This window comes from Leptosomus discolor, chromosome 6 (assembly GCF_034619465.1).
Source record: "Leptosomus discolor isolate bLepDis1 chromosome 6, bLepDis1.hap2, whole genome shotgun sequence".
Classification (NCBI taxonomy): Eukaryota; Metazoa; Chordata; class Aves; order Leptosomiformes; family Leptosomidae; genus Leptosomus; species Leptosomus discolor.
The window spans coordinates 54,337-73,184 of record NC_141396.1 but is presented as its reverse complement, the minus strand read 5'-3'; the positions used below and the strand labels follow the sequence as shown (position 1 = coordinate 73,184).

At 42.9% G+C, this 18,848-nt stretch overlaps 1 protein-coding gene across 3 annotated transcripts in view; it reads left to right on the top strand.

Moving 5' to 3' along the window:
* Positions 1-233: 233 nt before the first annotated feature.
* The window catches only part of ALDH18A1 (aldehyde dehydrogenase 18 family member A1), a 36,265-nt gene continuing 17,650 nt past the window's right edge, over positions 234-18,848 (top strand). Inside the window, exons 1-9 of one of the 3 annotated variants that reach the window (XM_086467156.1) lie at positions 234-264; positions 3,725-3,848; positions 8,948-9,171; positions 10,828-10,977; positions 11,068-11,172; positions 12,578-12,736; positions 13,292-13,382; positions 14,955-15,079; positions 18,556-18,700. In XM_086467156.1, coding sequence (XP_086323282.1) covers positions 3,755-3,848; positions 8,948-9,171; positions 10,828-10,977; positions 11,068-11,172; positions 12,578-12,736; positions 13,292-13,382; positions 14,955-15,079; positions 18,556-18,700 — 1,093 coding nt within the window. In that variant the 5' untranslated portion in view covers positions 234-264; positions 3,725-3,754. Of the gene's footprint in view, positions 265-3,724; positions 3,849-6,943; positions 6,955-8,947; positions 9,172-10,827; positions 10,978-11,067; positions 11,173-12,577; positions 12,737-13,291; positions 13,383-14,954; positions 15,080-18,555; positions 18,701-18,848 lie in introns of those variants that run through there. The other 2 variants (XM_086467155.1, XM_086467157.1) reach the window with 2 other exon arrangements.

Below are 18,848 nucleotides of genomic sequence, written 5' to 3'. Positions count from 1 at the left end.
AAGGCCCTGGAGTTTGTGCTGCAACGTGGAGCGAAGTTACATCACCCCCGCGCCAGCAGGGCTGGCCGGCCGGCGGGGGGGGAGGCTGCAGCCGCCGAGCTTGCGTCAGGTGGCGGCGCTGGTGCGGCTGCTGCTCCGGGCGCCGGGATTGGCTGCGGCGGGTCAGCTGGTCGGCCGCGGGAGCGCGGGCCGGCCCGTCCGCCGGCGGCCCTGCGGTGCGGCGCCGGGCGGAGGCTGGGCCGCGGCTTCGGCGGGAGCGCGCAGGTACGGGCGTCCGGCGGGTCCGGGGCTGGGCAGGGGTCGGCGCCTGCGCGGCGGCCGTTCGGCTGAGCGCCCTGCCCGCGCCCGGTGGGCTCTGTCGCGCGCTGCCGGGAGGGCCTCGTCCTGCGCCGGGGCTGCGGCTGCTCAGCCCTGCCCCTGCCGCCGAGCTTGCTGATGGCCGGGGCGCCGCGGAGCGGGACGGCACCGAGCTTCCGCGGCTCTGTCAGGCAGGTGGCAGGCTTTTGTTCCGCTGCGGGAGTCGGTGCTGGTAGATCTGTGACCGCGGCGTCCGGCTGGAACGGGCTCTTGGTAGAACAGGATTCGCGGTGCACGTTACCTTAAGCTGCCTGTTCTCGGTGTGCGCGCCTTCTGTAGAACCCGGACAACGCTATTTGCAAACTGTGCTAAAGACCGTTTGTTTGAAGCCTTTCTTTATTTTAGCCAGTTCTTCTCAACGGGCTTCCCTCTGGGGAGGTTTCTTGGTTTTGAGTTTGCGCTGAGCTGCAGATTTTTTTATTTTTTTTTTTCTCACAAAGGTTTCAGTCGGTAAGATAACAAAGCTGTTTAAATAACAAAAAAAACCCTGAATGCTACAGAGGACTTATTTGTGCTACGGTGAAGACTTACTTCCTAAAAATGGTGTGCATTTCCTTGGAACTTGGTTTATCTCTGCTTAATTGCTTAGCTGTACTACAGTACAGCTCTTTCTAGAGGAGTTTGGTTTCCAGATTTCTTTTTTCACTTGTGGAATGGCCTAACGCTTGGTGGAGATTTTGTTCTTTATGTATAAAACTGTGAAAAGAGTTTATTTACTTTTTCAGTGAATTGATAAAATAATTGACATCCCGTGGGCTTGCAGGCAACAGACTGAAAAATCAGTGTTAGAGATTGTTGTTGCCAAAAGGCACCAGTTTTAGGATTTGAGACCTCTGCTTGGGAAGGTGACTAAGTCTCTTTGCACTGATCTGGAACAGAGTCTGAATGTACTGTGCTACTTAACAGCTGTTATGAAGATAATAAATTAATGAAAACTAGCCAATGGTATTGCTTTCTATGAGAAATAATGTAAGGTTAACTTTTATTATTTAAAGAGATGATGGGAGAATGATATTTTTAAAAGTCACGTTGGGAGACTAGTTTGGAATGAGTAGGTTTTCTTGGTAATGAAAAAAAAAAAAAGCGCTTTTAAAAATTATGTACCTTTTTTTTGTTTTGCTATTGAAGACCAGAACCATTCCAGGTATCGAAAAGGTGGGAATGGGAGTGGAATAGAAAATGAAGATTGAAATTAACTTTAGATCCTTCACTGAATGAGAATAGAGAAAGGGGTTGTTCTGCAGCCTCGGACTGGCCTAAAAGAAAGGTTATAATTTACAGCATAGTCTCTGCTCTATCTGTGCTTTCTGGCACCATCATTCCCTTTTCACGTATCTCTTTATTTTCTTGATTGCTGCTGCTTTAAAATTTCCATTTCTGTCTTCTTGTTAACTTAGTCTCCGTGCCTTTTCTCACAAGCTAGTTTCAAAATCATGCTATTTCTTTCTAATAATTTTCCTTTAGTAGATCCACTCTGTCTGCCACTTCTCACTCCTCGTTGTCTGCTCGCTCTTAGCAAAGTTGTCCCTGACAAAGGGAAACAGGAGGCATGTCTTCCAGAAGGACAAGGTTTCTCTTAGTTGCAAGCAGGCCTGTAGTGAGAATGTGAAGTGGTTCTTTGGCAGATCAGTAGGAGCTTGATCTAGCAAGTATGGGTCTGTGTTCTGGTGACAGGGCAACAGCAGGTGAAGATTATTACTGTAATGGGGGTCGAAGGCCTGACAGGAGAGGTTGTGACGGGAAATGTCTGCAGGTGAAACTTCAGGTAGAGTGCCTGGTTCTGTTCCGTAAGGGAGCTGAAGAGGAACAGGCAGTTCCACTCAGGATAACTGTGGTGGAAAGAGTTCTGGTTAAAGGACCTGCTGTTTGCCAGTTCAGGTTGTCAGGAGCTGCTGGACTTTGAGCATCCTTCTCAGACGCAACTAAGACCCTACTGGGAAGATGATAGCTGACAGATGCCAGGGTGAACTCTAAGGTGGAACGGTTAAACAGCCAGACATACGACCAGTGGGAATTGTTGTGTCCCCACCAGAGGCAGGTACATCAGGTGCCTGGTAAGAGTTCAAAAACGGAATGTCTAGTTGGTACTGTTCACTAGCTCCTTTAAGCTTGGGCCCTGTTATGAGAAGAAAACTTGGACTGCTTGCTCAGTAGTATCATCTGCCCCGAGTCCTTTGTCTGCTCTGCCTCATCCTGGCAGTGGCCAAGACTGCCATTTCAGATGAAATACAGAACTCGAGGGTCATTGCAGATTAATATTGTTAAAATGCCATGCTATGTGATCTTTACTAGACAAAACAGGAGAGCCATTATCTGCTGGTGGCTGCCTTGTCTTATGTAGATGTGTATGTTTTGGTAAGGATTATAATGATGTATAATAACAGTACACTGATGGCAGCATAATGAAGCAATTTCAAGTGTTCATGTACACGTATGCCGGAACTGCCAGGTGCTATAATTGTCACGGTATTTGTAATAGCAGTCTTCTACTGCAGTTACTATGAGCTCTCATTGGCTTCTCTTCAATACATTCTCCTCACCACATCTGGTGCAATGTCATTTGCTGTATCCCAGTGGTGCAGAGGGATGCATTGAAAGCAAGTAAAGGAATCAGAATTTTGTAAAAGGGGAAGGAGAGTTTTCATGGCTTAAGCACTGTTTGGGAGAACTGGATTCTTGTTAATCTGATTTGTTTCCTTTGTGATACTAGATGCGTTACTTCAGCTAGACCTGTCGTAGGAAATTGCTTATTATGTACCCCTTGTTTGCTGGGTACTTGCTGTAGTAGATTTTGAGTTACAAGAATCCTGAGTGTTTACAAGTTCAGTCAAGGGAAACTAGTGCCAAATACCTTGGAAACTGGTGTCCTTACTTGTAATCATGGTTAACATCTTGTCATTTGGTAGCGCTCAGAGAAAAGTGAATCGGCGTGTCTTCTCTATTGAATAGGGCTGAGATTCATGAGAAATATAGTAGATGCTCTGTTGTGGGGTGTACGGAGAAGTCTGGATGATACAGCCTCTCCACATTTTTTTTTTTTTTTCTTCCTGTTATGGCTTTTTTTCCATTCTAGGTATGCTTACTAAAAGTCTTTCTCTCTTTGGGGAGCCATGTTTTGTTCTTGACCTTTAATAATGACCTGCCAGCAGGTAGGAAACAGAGGCCTTCAGTTCTTCTAAGACGCAGCCTGAGAATGCTGCAAATGGAGAGAGTGGGCTGTCTTGTCTCTTGCACAAGGAAATTATGTTGAGAGTGTACAGGACAAAGAGGAGGTGGGGTGGGGGGGTGGGTGAGGAGAGAAATATGTCTGGAAATTCGCTGATATTTAACCAGTTTTTCCCCCTTCTCCTTTCCTTTTAATTTACAGGTATCCTTGATTTGCAGAAGGCATCTCAAAATGTTGTGTCGAGCTGCTCTGAGGCCTCTTGTCCGTTCCCCTGGATGGTGCTTTGTGTTACGGCCACATGCTATCGCAGCCATTTCCCGTTTATGTATGTATGAGAGAAAGCACACGTTTCTAATAATGTTAGTCAGTGTGTGTTTGGGCATGCCTATGCTCTTTCCTACGTTGAAAGGAAAATTGCCTCAGTAACGTCACTCAACTTATAACCTCTGGAGTGAACTGCACTTGAAGCTCTACTTTCTTAATGTTACTTTCTCCCTTAACTCAGTAATATTCAGCTGGATGTCTGAGAGGGTGTGTTTTTCATTCTGATGGGCATTTCAAGCAGAAAAATCTGTTGTGAAAGTGCTGCTACTGTAAAAGTTCTTTATTTCATCCTCATACATTCCTGGAAAACAAGAATCTGATTATGCCTGCTCCCTGCATTTTCAGCCCACATACATCTTGAGTAAAGCAAGGTGTGAAGCTCAAATTTATCCAGATTAGGAAAAAGTGGAAAGATGCTTGCAGTACTACTTGATTAGTAGTCTGATGTAGAGAAGGTGAGGATAGATAGACTATTAGATCAAGAGATTAACTGTTTACAGTATCATGCAAGGTTAATTTCCCATTGCTCTGTGTGTTAACAGTTCTCTTTTGTTGATATTTATATGAATTAATAAATGTTGAAATCTTGAAAATGCTAAACTTAAACTTGCTTTTTTTCTGAACTATAGCTCTGTTGACTTTTGCATTTGTCATATTTCTAAATATTCCACGTTTTCCAAAGTCAGTAAACTATTCATAGTTAACACTGAAAATTATTCCTTAGTATTGACAGTATCCAGTATTGGAGCAACTCTGGTTACTTCATCAGTTGCATTCGAAAGTTGGATTCAGCATTTATCACAGTTTTCTTTTGTTCTTCACAGTTTCTGCTGTGACTCTATTCAGCTCGTGTGTATTTTGAAATTCTGCTTCTTTACTCCTGAGAAGCGAGCCGCATGCAGATTACGTAAAAGGATCTGTAGTGCCAACTACTTAAGTCTTTTTCATGTTTCCCCTTCTTTATTAAGAAAGTGAAACTGTTGACAAAGGTACTGGATATAAAAACTGGAATATCTAGACTAGAATAATTTTAGTTGGAAAGGACCTTTAAGATCATCAAGTCCAACCATTATCCTAACACTACTAAGCCCACCACTAAGCCACGTGCTTAAGCAGGAGTGTTGATCTGCTGGAGGGCAGGAAGGCTCTGCAGAGGGATCTGGACAGGCTGCATCGATGGGCTGAGGCCAATGCTGTGAGGTTCAACAAGGCCAAGTGCCGGGTCCTGACTTCGGTCACAACAACCCCCCACAGTTCTACAGGCTGGGGATGAGCAGCTAGAAAGCTGCCCGGTGGGAAAGGCCGTGGGGGTGCTGGTCGACAGCCGGCTTAATATGAGCTGGCAGTGTGCCCAGGTGGCCTAGAAGGCCAACAGCATCCTGGCCTGTGTTAGCCATGGTGTGGCCAGCAGGACTAGGGAGGTGATTGTGCCCCTGTGCTCGGCACTGGTGAGGCCACACCTCGAATGCTGGGTGCAGTTTTCAGTGCCAGAGTATAGGAAGGACATTGAGGTGCTGGAGCAGGTCCAGAGAAGGGCAACTGATGAGTTGGGTCTGGAAAACATGTCTTATGAGGAGCGCCTGAGGGAACCAGGGTTGTTTAGCCTAGTGAAGAGAACACTGAGAGGAGACCTTATTGCTCTCTACAGCTACCCAAAAGGAACTTGTGGTGAGGCCAGTGGAAACTTATTTGCCCAAAAAGTTGACCGGATGGCTGTATCAGTTTCTCCATAAGTGCATATGAAGTGAGTTAATGGGCTTGCATCGCCAGAAATATTTTGCATACGTAACATGGGAGTTGATTTTGCATCTTGGTCCAGTCTAAAATAACTAAGATAGGTTTATGCAGTCATAGAGCAAGGTTAGCAATTAGGACTTTAGTGGAGATGAATGAACTTCTCTGCTTGTTCTAGAATCGTTGTCTTTTTTCCTTGCTTTTCTGAAAAAAAAAAAAAAAAAAAAAGTGGTTTCTTTTCAGAAGCTGGTTATCCCTCAACAGCTGCCTTCTTGGAACCTTCTAAACCCTGAAGCTTTAGCCAAGAGAACTGGAAATAAATTGTTTTTACTCCTTTCTGGTCATACTGTGTGGGATGCGCAAATACTGTATAGTAATGTATAATGCTGGAAAGAACAGTTAAATTTGACTCCTTCACCTGTTCTTTCATATATGTTGTAGGCCTTATTTACATGCACAAGTATTCCTTCATGAAAATGAGGGGCAAAAGAAACTCATCTCCAGATTCTATTTTCCGCTTTTATATGCGTAACATGTTAGTGCAGCCCACAGTTATGATTAATCTTTTAGGCTTCTTCTGTGTGTATAATGAACAAAAGTTTTACTTAAAACATTGTTAAATGACAAGTTTCTATTTTCTGTAGCACTGTGTTCATTCCTGTCTTTCTCCAGCAGAATTAGCACCTAGAATAGTCACTTTAAGTTATAGTGTTTATTATAAATATTATAAAATTTGTATTATAGACCATCAAAATGAGAGACACTGAACAGATTAAATAAACTGTAGTCAGATAACTTTGACCATGGCATAGGATTCTGTTCACTGATCTGTAAAGAAGCCTCTACATCTTCAGATGAGATATGGGTTAGGATTGACTAGAATAGCTCAGTTGGAAGGGACCTATAATGATCATCTAGACCACTCCAGGGCTGGCCAAAAGTTGAAGCGTGTTATTAAGGGCATTGTCCAAAAGCCTCTCAAACCTTGACAGGCTCGAGGCATCGACCACCCCTCCAGGAAGCCTGTTCTGATGTTTGAACACCCTCTCGGTAAAGAAATACTTCCTAATGTCCAGCCTGAACCTCCCCTGACAGAGCTTTGAGCCATTCCCAGGCATCCTGTCCCTGGATCCCAGGGAGAAGAGACCAGCACCTCCCTCTCCACATCCCCTCCTTGGGAAGCTGTAGAAAGCAATCAGGTCGCCCCTCAGCCTCCTTCTCTCCAGACTAGACAAACCCCGAGTTCTTAGCTGCTCCCAGGATGACATGCCTCCCAGTCCTGCCACCAGCTTTGTTGCCCTCCTCTGGACGCATTCAAGGACCTTAACATCCTTCTGAAATGGTGAGGCCCAGCGCTGCACACAGTATTCCAGGTGAGGCCACACCAACAATAAATACATCGGGACAATCAAGTCTTTCAGCCATCTGGTCATGCTGTGTTTGACACGCTCCAGGATGCCGTTTGCCCTCTTGGTGCCAGGGCACGCTACTGGCTCCTACTGAGCTGCTGCCAACCAGTACCCCCAGGTCCCTTTCCGCGGGGCTGCTCTGCAGCCACTCGTGTCCCAGTTTATACTTGTGAGCACTGTTACTCTGTCCCCAGTGCAGAATCAGGCATTAGGACTTGTTAAATTTCATGCCATGGATGACTGCCCAATGCCTCAATCTATCTACATCCCTCTGCAAGATCTTCTGTCCCTCGAGAGAATCAACAGCGCCTCCCAGTTTAGTAGGATCAGCAAACTTGCTAATGGTGCAGACAACTCCTGCATCCAGATCACTGATAAAAATATTGAACAGCACTGGCCTTAGGATTGAGCCCTGAGGAGCACCGCTGGTGAGCGTTTGCCAGCCAGCTGTAGCCCCATTCATACAACACTTTGAGCCCTGCTGTCCAGCCAGTTCTTCACCCAGCACATCATGAACCTGCTTATCTCACAGTTGGGCAACTTGTCCAGAAGGGTGCTGTGAGGAACAGTATCAAAAACCTCACTAAAATCCAGAACAACAACATCCACCACCTTCCCTTCATTCACTGGGCAGATGACGTTATCATAGAAGGATATCAAATTAATTAAACAGGACTTTCCCTTCGTGAACCCATGTTGACTGTACCTGGTAATTGCATTGTTCTTTAAATGCCTTTCAATAACATCCAGTATGATGTTCTCCATAATTTTTCCATGAATGTCTGGCATCTTCTGACTAAGTTGCGCTTTTGGTCCCAGAGTGTAGTGTCGGTAGCCATTTTTTCTGTGATTACATCAGATGTGTTCCCCCTCTTTTTTGCTATACTGGTATTTTTGAGACTGTCTAAAAGTTGACCTGGTTTAATGCAGTTTCTGAATAGTAATGCAAGAACTAGATGGAGGATAAGGAAATGTGGTTTCAAACTTTTTTTCAAGTAATATGGCTTATCCATGTTATATTAATTATTCGTCTGACACACTTGGACTGCAAGTATTCTTATCTGTGTGGCTCCTTCAGACGCAATTGACTATGGCTCTGCAAAACTTCATATGAAGTATGCTGGAGGAGCTTTCCATCTGCCTTCATTCCTTCAGCTTAACTTTGTGACTTTATGTGTTTGGGTCTACCTCTTTGTCCATTAGAAAGGATCCAGACTGTTCCTTGTGATCGTGCCTTAATAGTCATTATTGGCTTTAATCTCCTGTGCTGATAGTGGTCTTACTGTCTTTTTTAGGCACTTTGAAAACGAAAGATTTTGCTGAGGAATGTTTCCCAGCTTATTGACTTGGGCAAAGTGCCAGCCTTACCTATGTTGCATCTTACCTGAGTAGTGCTGTGACTGTCTTTTCTCCCTCCAACACCTATTGATCCTGTAGGAAGAGTTTGTGTGTCTGTCATCCCCCTTCTGCTGCCCCTAGTTGAGCAACACACAAAAGTACCTGACTTGGAGATGCTGTGAAAGCTCTCTCTTTTCTTTCCTAACAGTCATACTTTCTGCGCTACTACAGATGGGAAAAATCTCTAGCTGTATCTAATTAGGCAAGGCAAAGGAGGTTATTTTTAAAACTACTACTTTTACTTCTGATGTCGGCTGTATGGGCTCTTTTACAGTGTCCTTCAGTTTGGTCTTCTAGATTCCCAGAGTCAAAGCTCTGTGACACGTGGGATATTGCCTTATACACCTTAGGGATCATTAGTGCTGCTCAGATATTACTGGTTCTCACTTTATGTTGGTGACTTGAAAGCTAGCTTCTCATTCCCAGTCAGAGAAGTGTGTCTTGTGAGCTTTAGCCTTGGAAAGGGAGGAAATGGTACATGACTTCAGGGTCTTAAAGTCTCAACGAAACACTTAAAACTGCATTTTTTTTTTCCCTTCTCTTTTTTCTTTAATCACAGATCTCCCTCTCCATAACCAAAGATTAAGGAACGAATCCATCTGTTATTGGAGCAACATCCCATTTATCACCATGCCACTCAGCCGTGCACATGGAAAATCATTTGCACACCGCAGTGAGCTGAAGCATGCAAAGCGGATTGTAGTGAAGCTGGGTAGTGCTGTTGTGACTCGAGGGGATGAGTGTGGCTTGGCCCTTGGGAGGCTGGCATCTATTGTAGAGCAGGTAATTCTGTGACTGAAGTGAAATGTTTGTTTTAACTTCAGATACTCGTCGATTGTTGGATGGCACAGAAGACTGTAGGAAAAACTCATAAAACAGTGATGGCCCTTTAAAGCAATGTGTTGCCCTTTCCCTTTTTCATCCCCCTGTGCTGTGGTAGCATAAGCCATGTAACTCAGTAAATCGATGTTTGAAGATGCAGTGGGTTGACCCTGTCCAGCAGCTAAGGACCCACATAGATGCTTGTTCTCTCCTCATGCCTCTGCCCCCCCAGCGGTCAGACTGGCAAGAAAATAGGAACAGCAAAAGTAAGAAAACTCATGGGTTGAAGTAAAGACAGTATAATAAGTGAAGGAAAAGGGAAAAGAAACAAGTGATGCTAAGGCAGTCACTCACTACCTCACACAAGCAGACCAATGCCCAGCTAGTCCCTGAGTGACAGCGACCTTGGAAGACAAGCTCCTGCTCTTCCCTTTTCTGCTACCCTGGTTTTATTACTGAGCGCGATGTTATATGGTATGGAATGTCCCTTTGGCCAGTTCATGTCAGTTGTCCTAAATGTGTCTTCTCCAAACTTCTTGCCCAGCCCTAGCCTGCCTGCTGTGATGGGACATAGCAGGGAAAAGAAAGCCTTGATGCTGTGCAAGTACTGCTCAGCATGGGAAAAACAGAAGGCTTTGATGCTGCGCAGGTGCTGTTTAACGGTAGGCAAAACGTGAGAATGTTATCAATGCTGTTTTAGTCTTGAAATCCAAAACACAGCACCATATGACCCCTGTGAAGAAAGTTAACTGCATCTCAGCCAGACCCAGTATAGAGGGAGAGATTTTCACAGTGAGACTTTTATGCAGTAGATAAGACATGACTGGGGTGTTAGTTGGATCTCGTGGGAAGGTGGCACTGAAGTTTGTGAAATCTGCAGAAAGAGTAGACCCTTCTTGATTACCTAAGCATTTGCAGATTTCCTTCAGGAGAAAGCTCATTACTTGTAGGAAAAACTGATGGGATCAACTCATGGATTGGCTCTGCAAAATGAAATTATGACTTTGCAGGGGATTGGACGTGTCTTCTCTGGGAAGTAAAGTTAATATAATAAATGAAATTCATATGAGACATTTAGCTTTAGAGCTTTGAAAGGAATCTGTCCAGATGCATGTAAGGAAGAAGTAATTAAAAGCTGTACTCTCAGAGTTAGCTTCTTCACTTCTAGAATTGAAAGTTACTGTATAATGTCAGCTCTGGGAATGGATCATGAATAAGAAGGTTGGTGGAAGTTACAGCTGCTAGTTTACAGCTTTTTCATATCTTATCTTTCTTTATCTGTAGCAATGGAGGTGAAGGGGTGAGGGGTGTGGAAGTGTTACCATGTAATACGTATTGTGAAAATTTCAAGCATGACTGTCATAAAAACTGGTATTGTGAAAAGGAAGTTTAGCAGGAGCTATAGATTGCATGCAGTCCTTCACATAGCTCCTAAGTGGCTAGGAAGGTGTGCAGGAGTATCTTAGAGGGTAGTTGCCTTGGTTTGCGCATCCATGGATAAAGTGAAACGCTTGTGTCAGCAGGAACTGTTGAGCATAAGGTTATTTCTAACAGCCAGAGCTGTTGTCTGAGCAATGGTCATGCTCCAGGCCCTGTTTCTTGTGTTCTTGCTTACAGGTGTCAATGCTGCAGAATCAGGGCCGAGAGATGATGATTGTTACCAGTGGTGCTGTAGCTTTTGGAAAGCAACGGTTGCGCCATGAGATCTTGCTTTCTCAGAGTGTGAGGCAAGCACTTCATTCAGGCCAGAATCAGCTAAAAGACATGGTGAGCGGCTGGCAACACTCCCACTTTTCCTTGAATGTTGGGTAGTACCTGCTCAATCCACTGCCTGACAGCTGTTCTTTGTCTTTGTAGGCTATTCCAGTCTTGGAGGCCCGAGCCTGTGCAGCAGCTGGCCAGAGTGGACTAATGGCTCTGTATGAGGCCATGTTCACGCAGTACAGCATCTGTGCAGCTCAAGTAAGGGATTCCTTCTTTCCTAGACTGACTTGCTGCTTCATTCAGTGATGGCATTGTTCTTGGATTTTTTCCATGTTTTATATGCTGCTATCTTTACTGTAGTCTTGCATTTCTATTGCCATCCTACTTTTGGGGCTTATTATTGTCATGTAAATGGAAGCTTATACAGGAGTGCCTTGCTGAGTGTTTCTGAAATGGAGTTATCTATTGTCAAGGTGAAGCAAATACGCTTTTTATTTTTGGAGTTTGTGTGTGTCCTGCTCTTATGTACAGGGGGGCAGTCTGTTAAGGTCTCTTCATAAAACGTAGAGTTCGTGATCCAGAGTGAGGGTTTAAAAATCACAAGCAGCTGAACTCTGTAAAGCTGACAGAAGTGCGTATCTACACTTCAGAACTTGCCATCCATCTGCTCCTCAAACCTTTTTAACTTGTTGGGTGATGGTATCCCTGGCCTGAATCTTCTACCTATACTGAACGCTGCAACTGTATTAATTGAACTGCTCTTAAACAGGCTTTACATATCTTAAATACTCTGAGAATACAGAATTGCATCATCTGTAAGGGCATGTCTGTTTAGACAGTTTTAACGGATTTAGGAGCCTAGTACGAAGTCTCGCTTGGAGGAACTTCTTTCTGTAATACAGTATAGCTGGTATCGCTAAAATGTTTACAGTATAGCTAACCATCACCATACGTTGTGCTAGGTTCAAGTCTTTAGGCAACTATCATTCCTTCGATTTAAAAGAATTAATTGCCCATGCCAAAAAAGTCAGTGCGTACGTCGATTCCAAGTGCTGTTATAACATTTGTGTGGTAGAGTTGTTTGCTTGGTTCTCAAATGTGCAATGGCAGGGTAAAAATTTTTAAAAAAAGTCTCTTCAAAGCAGACATTGAGGGTTTTTTTGTCTTAAAATACCAAAGAGGGTGGCGTCTGCCTGTAGGAGGTTTTAAGACCAAGTTTCTTTCAGAAAAGCAAGTGAGTTCTAGAGCTGAAAAGAAGTCTTGAGACAAAGCATCCCTTCTGCTTGCAATAGTAGAAACATTGCAATGGGAGAGAAAACAGGAAAGGCAGTGTCTTTGAGTAATCTATCGAATTGTGTAGGGTCTTAGTAGTTATCATCAGCATCTATGTTCTGCTTAGGGTTTTTTTTCCAACTTGATTCCTGAAGCCTGTGGTCTGTCAGCTTAAGAAAAGCCATTATAGGCTCCAGTGGAAGTTAAGGCACTGAAAATGTTATGGAAAGAGTAATTCTCACTTGTATTCTTTATCCTTTAAATGTGGCTTGTGTTTGTTTAGTGACCTGAAGGGCATGACTGATCTGTTATGATATGTTAATACGTATGTTTATGATCTCGTTCTCCAGAAAATTTGTAGGCTAAGTACATATTAATTTCCTCCTTTTAGATTTTAGTCACCAACCTGGATTTCCATGATGAACAAAAGCGTCGGAACTTAAATGGAACGTTGCATGAGCTTTTAAGAATGAATATTGTCCCTATAATTAACACCAATGATGCTGTTGTTCCACCTCCAGAGCCGAATAGTGATCTGCAGGGGGTAAATGTGGGTAAAGTATTGCAAGAGGGTGGATCCTACTTGTAGATGGTACAGTACACTAATACCATAATTGGGGACCTCTGAAGCCTGCAGCAGGGAAAAAAACATATAGAATTAGTAATGTGGACAAAGGGTACTGGAAGACTATCCTGACCTGTCTGTTTCTGGCATGATACAGTGCTGTGGGGTGAAAGCAGGGCAGATGATGTCTGCTCTGCCAAAAGCAATCATGCCCAATTTGGTTTTCACTGAATAGTTGAAGTTGGACAGGACTTCTGTGGGTTGTCTAGTTCAGCACTGCTGCTTAAAGCAAGGTCAGTTAGTACTTATTGTCAGTGGACAGAATGCAGGTACTATCACACTGCTTGTCATTTTGATACCACTTCACTGCATTCCAAAAGCCTATGTACTTTCACACAAAGATCACCTTCTAAGTGAATGTGAACAAAATAGCTCAGAAGGACTTGGTAGTGCTGAGGTAGCTTGCTTTTGGATGTTGCAGCCAAATATTTCCTAGTTCCTTCTGCTATTCAGTGCTGCTGATATGCATGTGCATTGCAGGTGATTAGCGTGAAGGATAACGACAGTCTGGCAGCACGACTGGCTGTGGAAATGAAAACTGATCTCCTGATTGTTCTCTCAGACGTAGAAGGTTTGTGAGTTATGTCACTTTCTTGTTTCACTGAGGTACATCAGGTAGTCAAGCCAACCTATGTTTGGGTTTTACTGATCTCTTTAGTTCATATCTTTTACAGGGACAATTACAACGTGACATGTAACTCCTTAAGGCATATACCCAGTGCTGATGCTGTTGCATAAGCCAAAGACTGTCTGCCACACTGTTGAAGCTGGGTGGGTGAGAATGCATATGAACTTGAGACTTGTTCCAAACCGCAGAATACCGTATCTGCTATGGTACTTCTGCTGGCTTCTCAGAATCGTGTGATACAGTCATGAGTAACACGCAGGATAAAGGCTATGTGTTTAGAATCAGGAACATAAGCCAAATACTATTCTACAGTAGTTTGTTCTGGCAGCAGGTTCTGTCTTTCAGCAAGTTAGATGTACATTACAAGTCCTGGTCATTGCCTTCCAGATACATGGAACTTGCTAGCTTTTTCTGTCTCCTAGACTTTTGGCTCACCTGCTCTAGTCTTCTCAGCTGTACTGCTGTGACATAAGTCCTCACCTATGGATGTCGAAGTTCCTTTTCTAGAGAGGGGAGGGTAGGGGTGCAATTTCAGATAAGTGCAGTCCAAATGACCCAAGTCATGTAGTTTTTTCATCTTCTCAGGTGGGTTTCTTTCAGTGGAGCCTGGACTTTGGCACATATTGTAGACCATGAGGAGGAAGGAGGTGCCTTTCCATAAACATAGTTTCTTTTAGCAGATTCAGCTGGATTTCGTGATTGATTCTAGTTGAAATGACTGTCTGAGGACAACTCGCAAAAGCAATAGTCAAAACAACATGTAAAAAAAATTAACATCCAATGTGACATCTTGTTTATGGAAAGATGTGTGTCCTCTCCTTCCCAGGCTATCAAGGAAGGACACATATATTCTGGACTTGTGCTCTCTAATTTGTAATACCAGTATTTGTTCACATAGAATTTCTGGGAAATGTGGTAGAGTTTAGGTTTAACATGTTCGATAAACCAAGGCATCATTGTACTCCAAACATAGTTACATAAAATGACTAGATTTTTTAAAAAAAAAATTCATTAGAGTATGTCTCTGTGGTGTTGTGTCCCTTCTTAGCAGAATTCGATAATTACCCTTTTTAGTATTTCTCAATTGCCTAGTTTATCACTGTCCAACCCAGCATTCAAGAATATCACCTGAGATTTTGGTGAAGAGTACTATCCTTTACCTCTTCAGTTGTGGGCTTGTATATGTAAGCCCTGATTTTGAACATATAAAAGCTGTAAGCTGTCTCTGTAACCTCAACCAGATGTCACTACCTCCTAGCTTGCATGCTGTTATTCAGTATGTGGGGTTTTGGTTTCTTACTCATTATGCTTTCGGTAAAGCTATACTTCTTGAGTCTGCCTGTTAAGTGTTCGATGCTTTCAGTCCCACAAAAGGCAGCGTTCACTGAGTTTTCAATCCTGTAAAGTGGAACACAGCTTTTCAGCCTCATTTTTTTTTTTTTTTTTCTTTTTTTCATTGGGGAGCCTTGGAGATGAGAGTATACTACACTAACAAGTTTTTATTATTTATTTCAGGACTCTTTGACAGCCCTCCTGGATCTGATGATGCAAAGCTCATTGACATATTCTACCCAGGAGACCAGCAGTCTGTAACGTTTGGAACAAAATCCCGAGTGGGAATGGGAGGCATGGAAGCCAAGGTAGAAATATGGAGCATTTGTTTTATTATTGGGAAGGAAAAGGGAGATTTGGGAAAGGGAGATAGATGAGATGATTGTGCTGCCATTCAGGTGCTGCAGAAAGGAACCTTACGGAGTTCAGTAAGGGGAAATGCCAAATACTACCCCTAGGGAGGAACAACTCCATTGACGAGTATGGGCTGGGGAGTTGACTGGCTGGAAGGCAGGTTCACTGAAAAGGATGTAGGGGTCCTGGTAGACACCAAGTGGAACGTGAGCCAGTAGTATGCCCTTTGGGCAAAGCAGGCTGACAGCATCTTGAGTTGCATTAGAAAGAACATAGCCATCAGGTTAAGGGAAATTATTATTTCCCTTTACTCAGCACTAGTGAGACCACATCTGTAGAATTGTGTCTGGTTCTGAACACTACAGTACAAGGACATGGCATACTACAGTGAACCCAAGGGAAAGCCATGAATATGATTAAAGAATCGGAGCATCTGTGACTCTAGGAGAGACTGAGAGCTAGGACTGTTTACCCCAGAGAAGAGAAGGTTTGTGTATTAATACCTGAAGGGAAAGTGAAGAGAAGACAGAGCCAGACTCTTGTCAGTGGTATCCAGGGAGCGGACAAGAGGCAGTGGGCACAGACGGAAATACAAGAAATTAAATTCAAATGTATGAATTTTATGATGAAGTTGCTGAAGCACTGGAGCAGGCTGCCAAGAGAGCCTGTGGAATCAAAATGTTTGAAGTGGTTCAAAACCTGACTGGACAGTGTCTTGAGTAACTTACTCTAGTTGCCCTTTCTTTGAGCAGGTAGTTGGACTATATGATCTCTAGAGATCCTTTCCAGCCTCAGCTATTCTGTGAGTACCCTGGAACAGTATATGGGTTCCTTTAGCTTTTCTCTTAGGTCCATGTGAATTGAAAAGAGCAACTTATGAATTACATTCCAGTAGTTTGTAAAATGTGGCATTTGAACTGTATTAAGTTGGCATCTTAAATTAAAGTAAGAATCAGTCCTCACTTCTTTCTTGTGTGATAATCCAAAGACTTTCAGAATCCCTGTCACTTGCATCTGATATGATATCCCTGTCTCCTTTCTGAGTTTGTACATGTACTGTTTGCTTCTGAAGGATATATTGGTGGAGACCAAGATACTTTAGTTCTTGAGTACAAGATTAGTAGAGGTAGGAGGGCTGATGGTTTTTAGTGCTGTGTACAGCTGGATGCCCTCAGTATTCATTGCTGTGAGTGCATAAACATGGGTGTGTTGTGAGACTTCAGCATATGTCTCTCATGATGCTGGGATGTTCATGTGGGTTTCCTAAGGACACTTCTGGAAGGTTGTCTGTAAAAACTGCAGTAGATTTTGACTAAGCAGGGAAAGACTAAAGTGAAATTCCTCACCAGTTATCTTATGTTTTATTTCCTTCTGTGAATAATCAGGTAAAGTGTACTTCAGTATCAGAGCACAGGCTGGAAGGTGGCAAAAGGAGGAGGCATTTGAGTGTTCTGTTTGTAACTATGGGATACACAGAGTTTATTTAGAAACAACTTTCACTTGATCTGGCTTCTGGAATAGTATAAGCAAATCCACGTATTGAGGGGAAAGCTGCCAAGGTCAGAGAGTACTTGTGAAAATAATAATCTGTTAGAGATATTTGGTATCTTTAAGTCTGAGTCACACAGAGGCAAATTTCAATGCTGCAGTTGTAACAAAAATTTTTTACAGTTGAGAAGTGGCATAATTGTTTCGAACAGTGTAACATCAATAATAGAATAAACAGATGGTAGCTCAAAGTACAAATCTTGATTATCAGCATGAAATTTGTGCAAAAATGGAGCAGTTGATGGTCTTGTGATAGTAGAATTTGATGTGATAGGTATATCTGACATGTGGTGTCTCCCAGTGAATATGGAGTGTAATACCTAGTTGTAGAACCATATCAGGAAAGTGTGGAAGTGAGGAAGCAGAGAAGCCTCTGCAGTAAAATACATGATGTGTAATTAAATATAGCAGTGGAATAATGCTGCCCATACCTTGATCAGGAAAAGAAACAAAGGAGACTGCAGACAGTACCTCTTCAGCAGGTAACATCTGGGTTTTGGGTTTGTGCTTTCATATTTTGTCATGAACCACTGAAATGTTGGAGGGGGGGAAGTTTTAAAGAAATCATGTTGTGATGCCTTAAACAACGCCTCAAGTGTGTAGAAAGAGGCTAATCTTAGGACTAATCAGTATGTGGGGATTTGAAAGGACTCTTACTAATAAGCTAAGCCTGCTGTAAACTTAACATTCTGTAGGACTAAGTAAAGTTCAGTATGCCAACACTGAAGTTCAGAAAGGGAACTCATGTTGCACTTTGTTAGGGCAATGCCTACAAAGATACTGTCCTTAAATTTCATAGAGTTCTTGTTGATCATGATGCCTGCCTCCCCACCCACCCTCCATGACCGCCTTTAGCACATAGGTGATCTGGTAGTATCATTGATTTCAGTTCCCATCTGTCTATGGACGTCAGATTGTTCTTGTTTCAGACTTGCTACTCGCCTTTGATCTTGTGCGTGTGGCTTCTATGCATTGCTTAGTACAATGCGGTCCTGACTTTTGAAGATGACCCCTAAATGCTATGCTTATAGCATCCTCCTCCAAAATAACAACAAAAAGGGGAAAGAATGCCAAATAAAAAGTATATAATTCAAAACTGAAGAAGTGCAAAGTCTTCAAATAGAGCCTACTGAAAGACAGTAGGTGTACTGCCAAGCGAAAAGTAGAAGCCAGTGAATAAAAATTCCAATGAGAACGTGAACAGGAAATGTGAACAAAGTAGGTAAAAACCTTATGTGGAAACCTGAGTTACTCTTCATCAAACTTAGTAACTGAGTAACTCTTCACCAAAGGGTTATGAACAATGAGAATACCTCTACATCATAACTAGACCCATGAGAAGTGCTTAGGCTGATCAAACTTTGAGTAATTCAAACAACTACAGGTATTGAATAATGTTTTAATGTTACATGGTAATGACTAGGACCTGAGCAAGAACAGTGCTCCACAGTACTATTAATATCATGTGGTCACTTAAAGTGGATTAATTATTGATGACTAATCAATGTCAGGGAAATTGGCAACAGAATCTTTTAAAAGATCAAAATTCAGTTTCTTCAAACGGTAAGAACAACTGCAACGTAAGGTAACGGCGAAAAAACATGTATGACCAAAGTATCCTTGCAGAAGTCTTGAAAAAAGCAGGCTGTTAGGAAAATTTGAAGTATGCTTATAAAGTGCCAGTGAGTTAGGAAGGGAAAGTAAAGCACAAATACATGTTCTCATTCAGTGCTACATTATGGAAATTCCTGAAATGGGTTGAATGCTCTTTGAAAGCATAAGTGATCAATCTGGAGATGAAAGCGGAGCAAGAAGTCTTGTTGAGAGTGGTGATTCAAATAACAAGTGAATTTCCTGGAACTGGCTCTATCCTTTGCTGTAGGTGAAAGCAGCTCTGTGGGCCCTCCAAGGAGGCACCTCTGTAGTGATTGCAAATGGAACCCACCCAAAGATCTCGGGTCACGTCATCACAGATATTGTGGAAGGGAAAAAAGTTGGAACTTTCTTTTCAGAGGTAAAACCTGCAGGTGAGTACAGAGGCAACGTGTACATTGAGAGTTGTCGAGTTTTCCTGAAAGGTCAGAGTTGAAATTTGTACAGTAACTGGGGAACCACACTCCTGAGAAATGGATTTTAAAAGGTATTTTCTACAGTAGGGATAGAAAATGTTGAATC